At 34.0% G+C, this 14,370-nt stretch overlaps 1 protein-coding gene across 19 annotated transcripts in view; it reads right to left on the bottom strand.

The window, feature by feature from the left end:
- ZNF280D (zinc finger protein 280D) overlaps positions 1 to 14,370 on the bottom strand; it is a 375,018-nt gene that overhangs the window by 109,221 nt on the left and 251,427 nt on the right. For 18 of the 19 annotated variants that reach the window (XR_008299158.1, XR_008299156.1, XR_008299157.1 and 15 more), the window contains 3 exons: positions 6,802 to 6,864; positions 777 to 895; positions 593 to 629 (listed from right to left, as the gene is read on the bottom strand). Coding sequence is in view for 15 of the 19 variants with exons in the window: in XM_053223975.1 (XP_053079950.1) it covers positions 593 to 629; positions 777 to 895; positions 6,802 to 6,864 (219 nt within the window). In the remaining 4 variants the exon portion in view is untranslated. Of the gene's footprint in view, positions 465 to 592; positions 630 to 776; positions 896 to 6,801; positions 6,865 to 14,370 lie in introns of all 19 variants that reach the window. The other variant, XM_027067331.2, reaches the window with a different exon arrangement.

Genomic DNA, 14,370 nt, shown 5'->3' with positions numbered 1-14,370 from the left:
TGACAGACAACAGATGAGGAAAAAGACAATCATCTGGCCTAAAAGCTTAAGACTTATAAGAAATTAAGAAAGTAGACAAAACAGACAAAAAGACAAACAGCTATATCGTTTAGAATGTATTATTCTGAAGGCAAGTACAGCAGAGAAAAACGCAAATTATTTTAAGCAAAGTAAGAAATGACCGTAGCAACAAAAGTTATTTTTGGAGAGAGCCAACTGGGGAAAAAAAAAAAACAAAAAACATATGTTAAGATATGTCAACCTGACACAAAGATAAGGTGGAATAAGAATCTAGTCCCATTTGAAGCTGAAAATTGCTGAATAATGAGAGCTAGTGTCATGAACTTGGCTGCTTAACTGCCTTTGTGTAAGAAAACATCTCAGAACTTTGAACTTAGGAAATTCCAACTTGTCTTGCACCAGGTCACGAGCTCCAAAGAGCAGGAACCTATTTCAACAAGCAGCTTTAAAAAAAACAAACAAACAAACAAAATACTTTAATATTTTTCATTTCTATTAATGATACATTTTAAAATGCAATAGTGCTAAAATCCATCAAATTAAATTGCACTGAATTAAAAATTAAACTTACTCAGAAAGATGTTCAGAAGTTGGGATACAAACAGAAACTGAAATTAGAAGAAAAGTTTTATATTTAAAATGGCATATGCAATATGGGTGAGAATAACGATTTAGTAAAGAGCTCATATTGTAGCTGACCAAAAATACTGGGACAAATTTCAAAAATCCAAAGTAATGCAATTATAAATACGTACCTTTCTCTATTACAACTTGACAAGTATGAGTTTCATGTTGACTTAAGTGTGTGGCCATATTATCTAAGCCAGAAACATCAGCTATGAAATCACAATTAAGGCACACTAGAGTAATGCCCCTATAAAAAAAAAAAAAAAGCAAACAGTATAAAAGAAAAGGTTTTCATCTTTTATAAAAATCCATATACAAGTTCAATGATTACTTTTCTATAATTTGCTTTTTATGTCATAACTGTCACTCCCATTTTTATTATAGAAACTTGATATAACTGAAATGATTATCTAGAAAATGGAAGAGCCATATTCAAGTTATACTACTATTTATTTACAGAAAGTATTTTTGCTTTATAACTGTTTTTTAATGTTTGTTTATTTTTGAGAGAGAGAGAGAAAGAGAGAGAGAGAGAGAGAGAGAGAAAGAGCAGGGGAGGGGCAGAGAGAGAGGGAGACACAGAAGCCGAAGCAGGCTCCAGGCTCTGAGCTGTCAGCACAGCGCCTGATGCAGGGATCAAACTCACAAACCATGAGATCATTACCTGAGCCAATGTTGGATGCTCAACTGACTGAGCCACCCAGGCACCCCTGCTTTATAAACTTTTACAGTTCTTGTCAGTTGCTAAAACCTGGGTGACCAGAGATCTATAGCCCAACCTTGGCTGTACTAACAACATGTGTCTCTTCAATAAGTCACAATCTATTTGTGCCTCTGCTCATCTGCAATGCAAGCATACAGTATTCATTCACTTAATGTATGTTTACTAAGGCTTCTTGATACATACTGTAATATTATACTGTATTGTGATTATAATGACCAAAAATATAGTCTGTGCTCTGAAAGAGTTTATAATCTAGTGTTTCACTTAGGTGATGAAAAAATTAGAAAAGAAACATTAAGGCTTTAAAAACAGATCATGTTGTAGCTGCCATCAATTGTGTACCATATGTTAAAGGTATTGCCACTATTCTCATTTAACGCTGTATTAACTAAAGTAGTTAATTCACCATAAAAGTGCAAAGCTTGAGGTACTTAGTATATCAGCACTGGCAACTGGTCCACTTGCTAGAGCCAAAATTATGAGTTCCCCTAAGAAAACCTCACTGGGTGTTGTAGTTCCTAAATGAAATCTGTAATGATTACAAATTTTCAAAAATATTAGGAAAGAATTCTCAAAGCCATTGATACTTTTTGTTGAATAGTTTTTATACTCATTGGATCAAACTGTGTAGCATTTGCTATTTGAAGTATTTAAACACAATTGGCATATTGCAGGATGTGACACTGGCCTTAAGATTTAAATTGTGTTTAAACGTCTGATTTTTTGTTGAAAGGTATTCTAAAATATTATTAAGCCTGCAAATATATGGAAGTGTTTCAGAGAATTTAGAAAACGACTATATGCTTAATTTATTATATTTACTAGAGTTAAGCACTTGGGATCTTGTGTGTCAAGCATCTGAAGTGCTGTTTAAAAAAGTGAAATATATTAAAAGTATAAATGATGTTAAGTTGTTAAGGAACCTGAACTATAAATGGGACTGTTTAAAAATTTATTCAACTTAAATGAACTTTTTATCAAACATTAATTAAAAGCTCTCTTGAAAGTGATTATTAAAGTGTACTAGGGGTACCTGGGTGGCTCAGTTGGTTGAGCCTGTGACTTCGGCTCAGGTCATGACCTCACGGCCTGTGAGTTTGAGTCCCGCTTCAGGCTCTGTGCTGACAGCTTAGAGCCTGGAGTCTGCTTCGGATTGTGTCCCTCTGTCTCTGCCCCTCCCCCACTCACACTGTCTCTCTCCCTCTCTCTCTCTCTCAAAAATAAACATTAAAAATTTTTTTTAAAAAGTACTAGATTTCCAGATGGAATATTTTAAAGTTAAACTTAAAAGCTTAAGGGAAGTTAAGATTTAAATACTTTAATAACCAATTATATAGTCTTCTCTATTAAACTACCCTTGCAGAAACTAAAAGCAGTCTCCGTGGTAAGCAGTAGCTAAATTACTCTTCCACTAGTCATAGTTCCTGGGACCTTCACTAAACAAGGATTCTTAATTAGAATTTGTAATCAAACTTCTTGATCTGGGAAGACGTGGGGGAATGGGACTACTATATTTGAGTCATCAGTAAAGAAGGCTGGTCTGCACTGAGAAAGGAAAATGGAACACAAGTCCAGAGAAAATATTAAAGACAAGATCATCCTGCCTCAGCAGCTCAGACTAGAGAGAAGCAATGTTAGCAATTGGTAGCTTTCTATTTCCCTCATTTGTTCTGGTTCCACCTCCTCCTCTTATGGGTTCATGAGATTCTTTGGAATCCTGCTTATAAGTTATTTTTGCTTAGGTAAAAAAAAAAATAGATTATGTGATGTGATCATTGTTACCGTCAATTTATCAACAAAGCATAAATATAGCCTTGAAGTTCATCACATAACTTAATAAATTTAAGTGTTTTACCAATATACAAATACAAACAAATAACATACCTTAGACTGACTTATCTGAAGTTCTACTCTAACAATGTGATGTGTATTTACACCTAGATGTCATATTACATTAAAACTGACCTTTGTTAAAATCATGTACTTCCTTCCCAAATTAATTTCTCCTGACTTGTCTTTCTTATGATGTTTCCTCTGATAGTAAAACTCAAACTATAGTTATCTCTGTCTCTTCTTCCTTAAAATAATAAGTATGGCAAGGATTTTATAATATTTATTATTTATACTGTGCCAAGCTAACAATTTTAGACATACATCTACCATCTTATCTAAATATTTTAACAACCCAAAAAGGCAGGTGCTAGAATTTATTATCTTTTTATAAAGTTAGCTTAGTAAACTACCAAGGATATAGAGCCGGTAAAGGTAAGCACTAGGTTTGAAACTGAGCACTTTGATTCCAGAGCCCATAGTCTCAAAGATAATATAATACTGCCTCATCATTTTAACTAACTAAATTGTTCATAACTACAATTGTCCCAATCTGTAGGATTCATGCATCTATAACTCATCCTATTGTTAAATCTTCCTTATCGCTTGATTCTATATAAAATATCAACGGTTCTCCAATGTTCTCCAACTTACGTCCAAGTTCCTTAACCTTATTTTCAACACTTTTATAATTTGGCTCTAGGCTTAAAACTACCGCTCAAGACTTCTTTCCTTATTACCATTATCTGAACATCATGCTCCATCCATTTACTACTAGCTATTCCCTCTGTATGCCTTGTACTTTCTCATTTCTGCACCTTTATTCACACTATTCCTTCTAACTCGAATGCCTCTATGCACCTTCTATCAGTATAAATATTCATTCTTTAAAGCCAAGTACACCTAACACCTATGCAGATATTTCCAAGTAAAACAACCACTCTCTCCTTTGGGAAAAAAAAAAAGACTCTACTGAACTTAACAAACACCTCCTTGATTTATTATAGTTTTATATGTTCATGCCTTATCTCCCGCCCAATAAACTGTACATTCCCTAAAGGCTGGTTCCAAGACTAATTCATCACTGTCCTCTTCATAGGACCTGCTATATTATGTACCTGGTAGATGTATCATAAATAGCTAAAGAGTGACTATTCCAATCTAATAAAAGACTAATTACAAAAACTACTGTTCTACAATTATAAGTATGCTACGTCCATTCACAGAAATTGACCATTTTCAATTTGAGACCTATTCCAGTTGAAAGAAAAGTATTCCAGATCTTTAAAATCATATAGTTCATTTAAAACACATACACACAATTGAGCTTGAAACATTATGGTAAAAATCAAACTTAGGGGATCTGGGTGGTTGCGTCAGTTAATCATCCAACTCCTGATTTCAACTCAGGTTATGATCTCATAGTTGTGGGAGGTTCTGTGCTCTCACAACAGAGCCTGCTTGGGATTCTCTTTCTCCCCCACCCCTCTGCCCCTTCCCTGCTCATGTACACTCTCCTCTTTCTCTCTCTCTCTCAAAATAAATAGATAAAAACTTAAAAAAAAATCAAACTAAAATCTCATCTTTTGAAAAAAGCCCTTTTTATTCTTATAAAAATTTTTAGTAAGGGCAACATGTAATATAATCTTAATCTATTTCCTTGAATTCAGTAAATGTTTTAAAATCTGTACTAATGCATTTTAAAAGCTGAATCAAAATTTTCTCTCCCTGTGAGCCACTGATCCCTATATAATAGATGGGGCCTATTCTGTTCATATAAATCTGTTATATAAGACTTATATGACTGTTCATATAAGTCATTTTCAACATATACATTAACTTATTCAACAAATATTTACTGAGTACCTACCATGTGCCAGGCACTAATCCATTCCTGGCAGTGACAAAAATCCAAACCTTACATATTCTAGTGAGAGCACACAGAAAAATTTAAAAGTAAAGTATACAGTATGTCAGATGATAAAAGATGATCTGAATGAAAATGAGCATAAAAAGGAGATAGGGAGTGCTGGGGTAAAGCACAGGGGAGAAGATAGAATCTAAAAATCAAGCGGTCAAGGAAAGGCTCAGAGTTGCAACCCAAAGGAGATAACAGACTAATACATCTGGGGAATGAAACTAGTCATAGGAACCAGTAAGTACAAAGATCCTGAAACATAATATCATCCCTTTTTCTACCTTTTCCACTAAGTCAAAGCATCAAAACAAGTACTGGCTAACTTTATATATTAGCTTGGTGCAGCAAAGACACTGATATTCCAAGTAGCAATGGCAACATGAACAAAATAAAGAACAAGAGAGTCCAAATGCTTCAAAAGAATATTAAAAAAAATGGTGTTCAGTGGATTCTGAGTTAAGTGTGTAGTACAATCAAAATGAATTATCAATATCTTTAGAAATACTCATCAACAGTTCTTTCTACATGGTAAGCAAGTTGTGCACTTATCTTTATTTGAAAAAGGAAAAATAAGAATTATGAAGCTACATAGTAATTTCAAGAATTCCAGTGGCTTAAGAAATTTACTTCAAAACTAAAAAAGTGTTAGTCACTTTACTAGGTATCTTAGGTTATCTTTTTAATAATCAAATATTGTTGGACAGCCTTATTTTTGTTCTCATTTTATAATATAAATGAATGAAGATATAACTTGTCACCACTGAAATTTAGCAAAAGAATATAGGCTAATCATACCTCTAATCTAAGGACATAATGAGTAGAACTGTCCAATGTCCAGTAGCAATCATTTATATTTCTAAATCGGGCATTCTGATATCAGGTTTAAAAATAGGACAACCACAATAAGATACCACTTCAAACCCACTGGGATGGCTGTAATCAAAAAGAGGTAATAACAAGTGTTGGTAAAGATGTGAAGAAATTGGAACCTTCATATATTTCTCATGGGAATGTAAAATAGTAAAGGTACTTTGTAAAACAGTTTGGCAGCTCCTCAAAGGTGCAACACAGAGTGACCATATAGCCCAGAAATTCTAATCCTACATATACACTAAAGAGAAATGAAAACACAAATCCAGACAAAAACTTGTACACAAATTTTTATAGCAACAATATTCATAATGGCTTCAAAGTTAAAATAACCTTAATAGATAAACAAACTATGGTAGATGCATACAATGGGGTATTATTCAGCAATTTAAAAAGTGAAGTACTGAAATGCTACAACATGGATGAATCTTGAAAATATGTTAAATGGAAAAAGCCAATCACAAAGGATCACATATTGTGTCATTCCATTTATATGAAATGTCCACAACACACAAATCTATACAGACAAAAGTTATATTAGTGGTTGCTTAGGGATGGGAATAGTTGGAAGGAAATGGGAATGACTATAAATGGGTACAGAGTTCCTTTTTTGGAATGACCACAATGTACTAAAAGTAACTGTGGTGATGGCTGCACAACTCTGTGAATACACTAAGAACTGTTAATTGTACAATGTAAAGGCATGAATTACATGGTATATGAACTATATTTCAATAAAGATGTCATATACATCACACATAATTGAAGTTCTACAATTTTTCAATAGAATTTAAAAAGATCAACTAGTTACCTGAGATCTTCTGAGTGCTTCTTAAAAATACAAAACCTTTTACTTGGACGATTACTATGAAAGCTGGAGAGACAAAGCAAATTTTATTAATTTTATTATACAGTAAGTCATATTAATTTATAGCTTTATTATCAAGCCTATACTTAAGTTTCTAGTTTTGAACAAAAGATCATGATATAAGTAACAAAATAATGCTTATCATCACTGTTTAACTTGACATTTTATCTTAAATTCCACTTTATCTATTTATTTTTAATGACACATATTTCTCTAAGCATATTCTTGTATGACCGGTACTTCACCATTACATAAAAAAAAAAGGAAATATGCAAGAATTTTTTTAAAAAGTAAAGCACATCAAACCAGTTTTTTTCATCTGTTACAGAAGAGTTGAAGACACTTTTAAATGTCTGCAAATAACATTTTTGTATAATATGAATCATGGTCAATAATCACTTTTTTAAACTCATTTTCCAATCTTAACATGCCTGTGTCAGGGGAGGGGGAGTAAAATCCAAATGATCTTTGAAGTAAACAGTCCTTCAGCTAAATGCCACTCTTTACCATTTGTGAAATCAAACATTTAAAGAGTTCCTTGCAATTACTAGTAGAGGTTTTTTTTAAAAAAACAAATTTAAGCAGAACCCTAGAACTAAAATAATGCTTCCCCTAAACACAAAACAGAGAACCACTAACCATACTTTGTACACACGATAATAGCTTTCACATACCCTTTTAAATCTGGTAAAGAAAGCTTTCCTGTATTAGAAACCAGGATTAGCTTAGCACCATATTACTGAAAAGTCGTAGACTAATAACATCAGCATCACCCAGGAGATTATTTAAAAATGCAAAGTCTTGTAACCCCCACAAACCTAAGTGAATTGATCTCTGGCAGAGGGGCCCACTAGAAACCATTTTAACAAGGTTTTCCGGTGATTCTTATTTATGCAAGCTAAACACTGAGAAGCAGCAGCCCCAGTAGCCATCATCCACGTCAATGGTCACTCTCAAATACAAGGTAACCATCACCAACACCGTATGTATGTATGGGAAAAGAAATATACTGTCACTAGCTATAATCCCCAGAAAATATCTTCAGAAGACTTCTAACAGTCATTTCTTCAATTTGAGGATAAATACTATTAAAGAGTTTATAAATTCAAGACAACATCACAAAAATAATTGGGTTTTTTGTAGAACACAGTGGGTTAGAAAACACTGAAATTACATGCAAAAATTTGTGCACATATACTGTGCTTCTTCAGAAGAATAAATCCAAGATTTATCTGATTCCCAAAGAATGTGAATCAAAATAAGGTACTTTTTAATGAGATTTAAAAGTTACTTTTGAAAGCTATTTTTTCTTTCTCTTCAAACAGACTATTTTGGTTTTATTTATTTGGTAAGAGGAGAGGAAAAGATTACATTTTAGGGACTTTTTGATGGCTTCCATTTCTGTATATAACTTGTACCTTATTAAAATGTTGGTAATTTTATAATTCTAGTTGTCTGAATCCAGTTTATTTTTTTAATGTTTATTTATATTTGATGGAGAGAGAGAGTGCACAAGCAGGGAAGGGGCAGAGAGAGAGATGGAGACAGAATACGAAGCAGGCTCCAGGCTTTGAGCTGTCAGCACAGAGCCTCACGCGGGGTTCAAACCCATGAGCTGTGAGTTCATGACCTGATGCGAAGCCGGACGCTTAATCCACTGAGCCACCCACGTGCCACTGAATCCAGTTTTAATTTAGAGTTCCCTATCTATGTAAAAGCTTATCAAGTCTCTTTATTCACATTTATTACATAAATTCCATTCTTTATTATTATCCTTGTATTATAGAAATGGAAAAGCGGATCCATATAGCTCACAAAAAGGAAAAGAAAAAAAATAACAATCCTTCTTCTTCCTATTAGATCTGCATAAAGTTAATAACAATATAGGAATCTAAGAAAAGAGAAAAAAGTTAAAATTTTAAAAACAATATAGTAAAAACAGGTTAAAAACTAGATTCTAAAAGTTCACTACCTAGTTATATGACTGTATATAATTATCAAAACTCATTAAGCTATTCTCTAAAAATAAGTGAATTTTATTGTGTATAAATTATACCTCAATAAGGCTAGAGGGAAAAAACTCCCTTTGACCATATTTTCTTAATAATCTTAATTCAGTCTAATAACAATTTGTTTCTGATGAAACACAAAAGGAGCATCAACAATACTGATGGTATGTCTACAATTTAAGACCCTAGACTAAAGGTTGATGATACAAAAAGAAAGAGGGCAAGTTGTCTGCCCTATAAGTGAAGGTCCAAGGGGACAGTGGGGGGAAAGGGGAAAAAGTCAAACAGCAGTTGGCAAAGAATAAATGCCTAATAAATGGTTAAATGAATGCATACATATTTACTAATAATTATAAACATTAATAGTGACACATATGAAATTTTGTGGCTACCTGAAGGAAAAATGCAGATATATGCGATAGAAACCAGCTAACAATTAGGAGTTCATTTCAGTTAAGAAGGTCACTACTGCATTGCTCCAGGCAAAACAGAGAGCAAGATACAGAGGGATTTTCAAGAAAATAAGCATTAAAGGAGCTGAAAAGGTGGTTAGAAATTAAATATTGAAAGGTCTCATATTCTCCAAAAAATTTGAACTTCATGACTACTATTGTTAGGAATGCAAAGGATTATAGGCCAAAAAAGACCTGACCAGATATGCCTACTGCAGCAACAGAAGAAAGGAAAAATTGGAAAAAATGTGTGTGGTGGGAGGACGGTTTGTGGACAAGACATCAATTATGATGCTATCACAATTATGCAACTGTTCTTCTAATGACTATTATTTAATGCCAATAAATCTATACAAAGCATATAATGAACTCAAGCATATCTTATAAAAATTAATTCAGTACTGTCTTCCTCACTGTATATTTCTTTTTCCTTGGAAAAATTTTAAATCATCCTGTAAAGCCTAAGTGAAATGTCCTTTATAGAATACCTCCCCTTATTTCCTGCTTAAAGAACTCATTCTTACCTTCTCCGTGCTCCTATAGTCATTTGTTTACCACATTTAGTTAGGTAAATTATCTCTATCCTACTAAACTGTGAAAATTAAAGGCAAGGACTTTATCCATAATACCTAACAATGACAACTCAGAAATAATAACAGCTAAAATTACTTGAATATCTCCTAAACAAAAATCATTTTATTAAGCACTTTAAGTACATTTTCTGTAATTATCACAATGACTTTCTTTTCAAAAAAAGGAAACTGGGAGTCAGGTTAAGTAATTTGCCCAAAGTCAAACAGGTAATAAATAATTGGTGAAGCTTGGATTCAAATCCAGATTTGTCTCATTCTTCACCACCAGTTTGCCATACGTCTTAGCAAACAGTAAACTGTGCTAGAAAAAGAGATAAACACTTATGTCCGTTAACTTAATTCTATTATACGTAGAGAAAAAGCCTTCCTATATATAATGTTGGGGAATAATAACATTATCATATGGTAATTTATTTCTTTTTTCAGGTGACTTCAATTGCTACCTAAAAGCTATAAGCAAATAAGGTGCAGTAACTTAAACAACCAAACACAAGTAACAGTTACTTTTTAAAAAAATCAGTTAAAAATTACATGTTTAATGATGCTCTTCTTCAAAAGCCTTATTTCAAATATACTCCAAATGCATCAAAAATTTTTAATATCCTTTTTTGAGATTTTATTTAGAGTCTTTTATAATTACAACAAATAATAATTATGACTTACTATTCCTACTGTGCTAGGTGACATGGTGAATACAAAGAGCCCCTTTTCTCAAAGAAACAAATACAATAAAAGGCAGAATAAATGAATGGTATACAGCTGAAAGTGAGGAATGATCCCTGTGAGTGGTTGTGGTGATCAGATACTCCAAAAAAAGAAGGTAAACAGAAAAGAAGAACAGGAACATTCTAACGACTAACAAAGAATAAGGAGACACAAATGTCAAAAATGAGATTTGCAATAAACTTTATTTTGGGGAAGAGTAGTCAATTTATGGAGATGGGAGTCTTTAAAGAATGGATTGGGGCAGATATGAGACCAGAGGGAAAAAGACCAATTAAGAGTACAGATGTGATATAGGATAGAGATTAAAGGTCCTCATCCTCTAGAGACTGTGAAGTTTCTGTACATAGAGAATTCAAGCCTATAATATGAATTCACACTGGGTAGAGGTAATGGTGGGACCATTCAATGGGAGATACCTAAGGCAGTGAATAAGGCAAGTGTACCAGTACATAAAAAGGAAAAGAGACTTACGAAACCCTAAAAGTGGCAATGGAAGCTTTTAGTTCCATAAGAGACTAGCAATGAGTAGGAGCTCAGTATGTGATGATGATGAAGAGCAGGGTTGGGCTCATTGGGAACTGGAAAATGGGTATGAGGGAGTTGGGCTAATTGGCAATGTTTTGGAAGAGAATGGATTTAGAGGTTTATAGGACAGGTAGGAAGCCTATGACGAATGGAAGAGGGAAGGGTAGAATGATGCTTGGTTTAACAAAACAGAACATACACACAACCAACACCACAAAAATACAAACAATAATAAGAGAATATTAAGAGCAATTATATGTCAACAAATTGGGCAATCTCAAAGAAATGGACAAACTCCTAGAAAAATATAAAATACCAAAACTGAAACAGGAAAAAGTACAATATTTGAACAGACCCATAACCACTTAAGGAAATTGAATCCGTAATCAAAAATCTCCCAATAAACAAGAGTCCAAGGCCACATGGCTTCCCAGGGGAATTCTACCAAACACTTAAAAAAGAGTTAATAGCTATTCTTTTGAAGCTGCTATAAAAGTAGATATGGAAAGAAAACTTCCAAACACATTCTATGAGGCTAGCATTACCTTGATTCCAAAACCAAAGACCCCACTAAAAAGGAGAATTACAGACCAATTTCCCTGATGAACACAGATACAAAAATTCTCAGCAAGATACTAGTAAACCGAATGCAACCACAATTTAAAAGAATTAGTAGTCATAATCAAGTCGGATTTATTCCTGGGCTGCAGGGGTGGTTCAATATTCACAAATAAAACACAGTGATGCATCACATTAATGAAAGAAAGGATAAGAACCACATGACGCTCTGGATACAGAAAAAAAGCATTTGACAAAATACAGCATCCTTTCATGATAAAAACCAGAAATAGAAAAACAGAAAAAATAGAAAGTAGGTATATAAAGGCCATATATGAAAGACCCACCACTAATATCATCCTCAATGTGGAAAAACCAGAGCTTTCCCCCTAAGGTCAGGAACATGACAGGGATGTCTACTCTCACCACTTTGTTCAACATAGTGCTGGAAGTCCTAGCCTAAGCAATCAGACAACAAAAAGAAAAAGAAGGCATCCAAATCGGCAAGGAAGAAGTCAAACTTTCACTCTTTGCAGATGACATGATATTCTACATGGAAAACCTCAAAGACTCCACCAAAAAACTGCTAGAACTGATACATGAATTCAGCAAAGTCGCAGGTTATAAAATCAACGTACAGAAATTGGTTGCATTTCTATACACCAATAATGAAACAGCAGAAACAGAAATCAAGGAATCAATCCAATTTACAACTGCACCAAAAACCATAAAATACCTAGGAGTGAAAACTATACAAAGCTTATGAAAGAAACTGAAGAAGATACAAAGAAATGGAAAAACATTCCATGCTCATGGACTGGAAGAACAAATACTGTTAAGATGTCTATAGTACCCAAAGCAATCTACACATTCAGTGCATTCCCTATCAAAATAACACCATCATTCTTCACAGAGTTAGAACAAACAATTATAAATTTGTATGGAACCAGAAAACGCAAAATAGCCAAAGTAATGTTGAAAAAGAAAACCAAAGCTGGAGGCATCCCAATTCTGAACTTCAAGCCATATTACAAAACTATAATCATCAAGACAGAAAGGTATTGGAACAAAAACAGACACATAGATCAATGGAATAGAACAGAGAACCCAGGAATGGACCCACAAATGTATGGCCAACTAATCTTTGACAAAGCAGAGAAGACCATCCAATGGAAAAAAGACAGTCACTTCAGCAAATGGTGTTGGGAAAACTGGACAGAGACATGTAGAAGAATGAATATGGACCACTTTCTTATACCATAAACAAAAATAAACTCAAAATGGATGAAAGACCAAAATGTGAGACAGGAAACCATCAAAATCCTTCAGGAGAAAACAGGCAGCAACCTCTTTGACCTTAGCCACAACAACTTCTTACTAGACATGTCTCTGGAGGCAAGGGAAACAAAAGCAAAAATGAACTATTGGGACCTCATCAAAACAAAAAGCTTCTGCACAGCATAAAAAACAATCAACAAAACTAAAAGAAAACTAATATGCAAATGACATATTGGATAAAGGGTTAGTATCCAAAATCTATAAAGAACTTCTCAAACTCAACATCTAAAAAACAAATAATCCAGTGAAGAAATGGGCAAAAAAATAGATACTTCTCCAAAGAAGACTTCCACCGGGCAAACAGACACATGAAAAGATGCTTAACATCACTCTTTATCAGGGAAATACAAATAAAAACCACAATGAGATACCACCTCACACCTGTCAGAATGGTTAAATGAACAACTCAGGAAACAAAGATGTCAGCAAGGATGTAGAGAAAGGGGAACGCTTTTGTACTGTTGGTGGGAATTGGTGCAAATTGGTGCAGTCACCCTAGAAAACAGTATGGAAGTTCCTCAAAAAATTAAAAACAGAGCTATTCTATGACCCAGCAATTTTGCTAGTAGGTATTTTTCCAGAGGATACAAAAATGCTGATTTGAAGGGGCACATGCACCCCAATATTTATAGCAGCACTATTAACAATAGTCAAATTATGGAAAGAGCCCAAATGTCCATTGACTGATGAATGGAATAAAATGTGGTATATGGGGCACCTGGGTGGCTCAGTCGGTTGGGCGTCCAACTTTGACTCAGGTCATGATCTCACAGTTCGTGGGTTCAAGCCCCGCATCAGGCTCTGTGCTGACAGCTTGTAGTCTGCTTCAAATTCTGTCTCTCTCTCTCTCTCTCTCTCTCTCTCTCTCTCTCAAAAAATAAATTAAAAAAACAATTTAAAAATTAAAAAAAAAAAAAGATGTGGTATATGGTGATCCAAAAGAATGAAATCTTGCCATTTGTGACAATGTGGAACTATAGTATATTATGCTAAGGGAAATAAGTCAGTCAGAGAAAGACAAATATCCTATGATTTCACTCACATGTGGAATTTAAAGAAACAAAACAGATAAACATAGGGCAAAGGAAGGAAAAATAAGATAAAAACAGAGAGGGAGGCAAACCATAAGAGACTTACATACAGAGAACAAACTGAAAGTTGTTGGAGGGATGATGGGTTGGGGAATGGATTAAATGGGTGATGGGGATTGAGGAGGGCACTTGTTGGGATGAGCACTGGGTGTTATATGTGAGAGATGAATCACTAAATTCTACTCCTGAAACCATTATTACACTACACGTTAACTAACTT

The sequence above is a fragment of the Acinonyx jubatus genome, chromosome B3 (genome assembly GCF_027475565.1).
Source record: "Acinonyx jubatus isolate Ajub_Pintada_27869175 chromosome B3, VMU_Ajub_asm_v1.0, whole genome shotgun sequence".
Classification (NCBI taxonomy): Eukaryota; Metazoa; Chordata; class Mammalia; order Carnivora; family Felidae; genus Acinonyx; species Acinonyx jubatus.
Note: the sequence above shows the minus strand (reverse complement) of the source record. Positions and strands in the feature narration are given on the sequence as shown.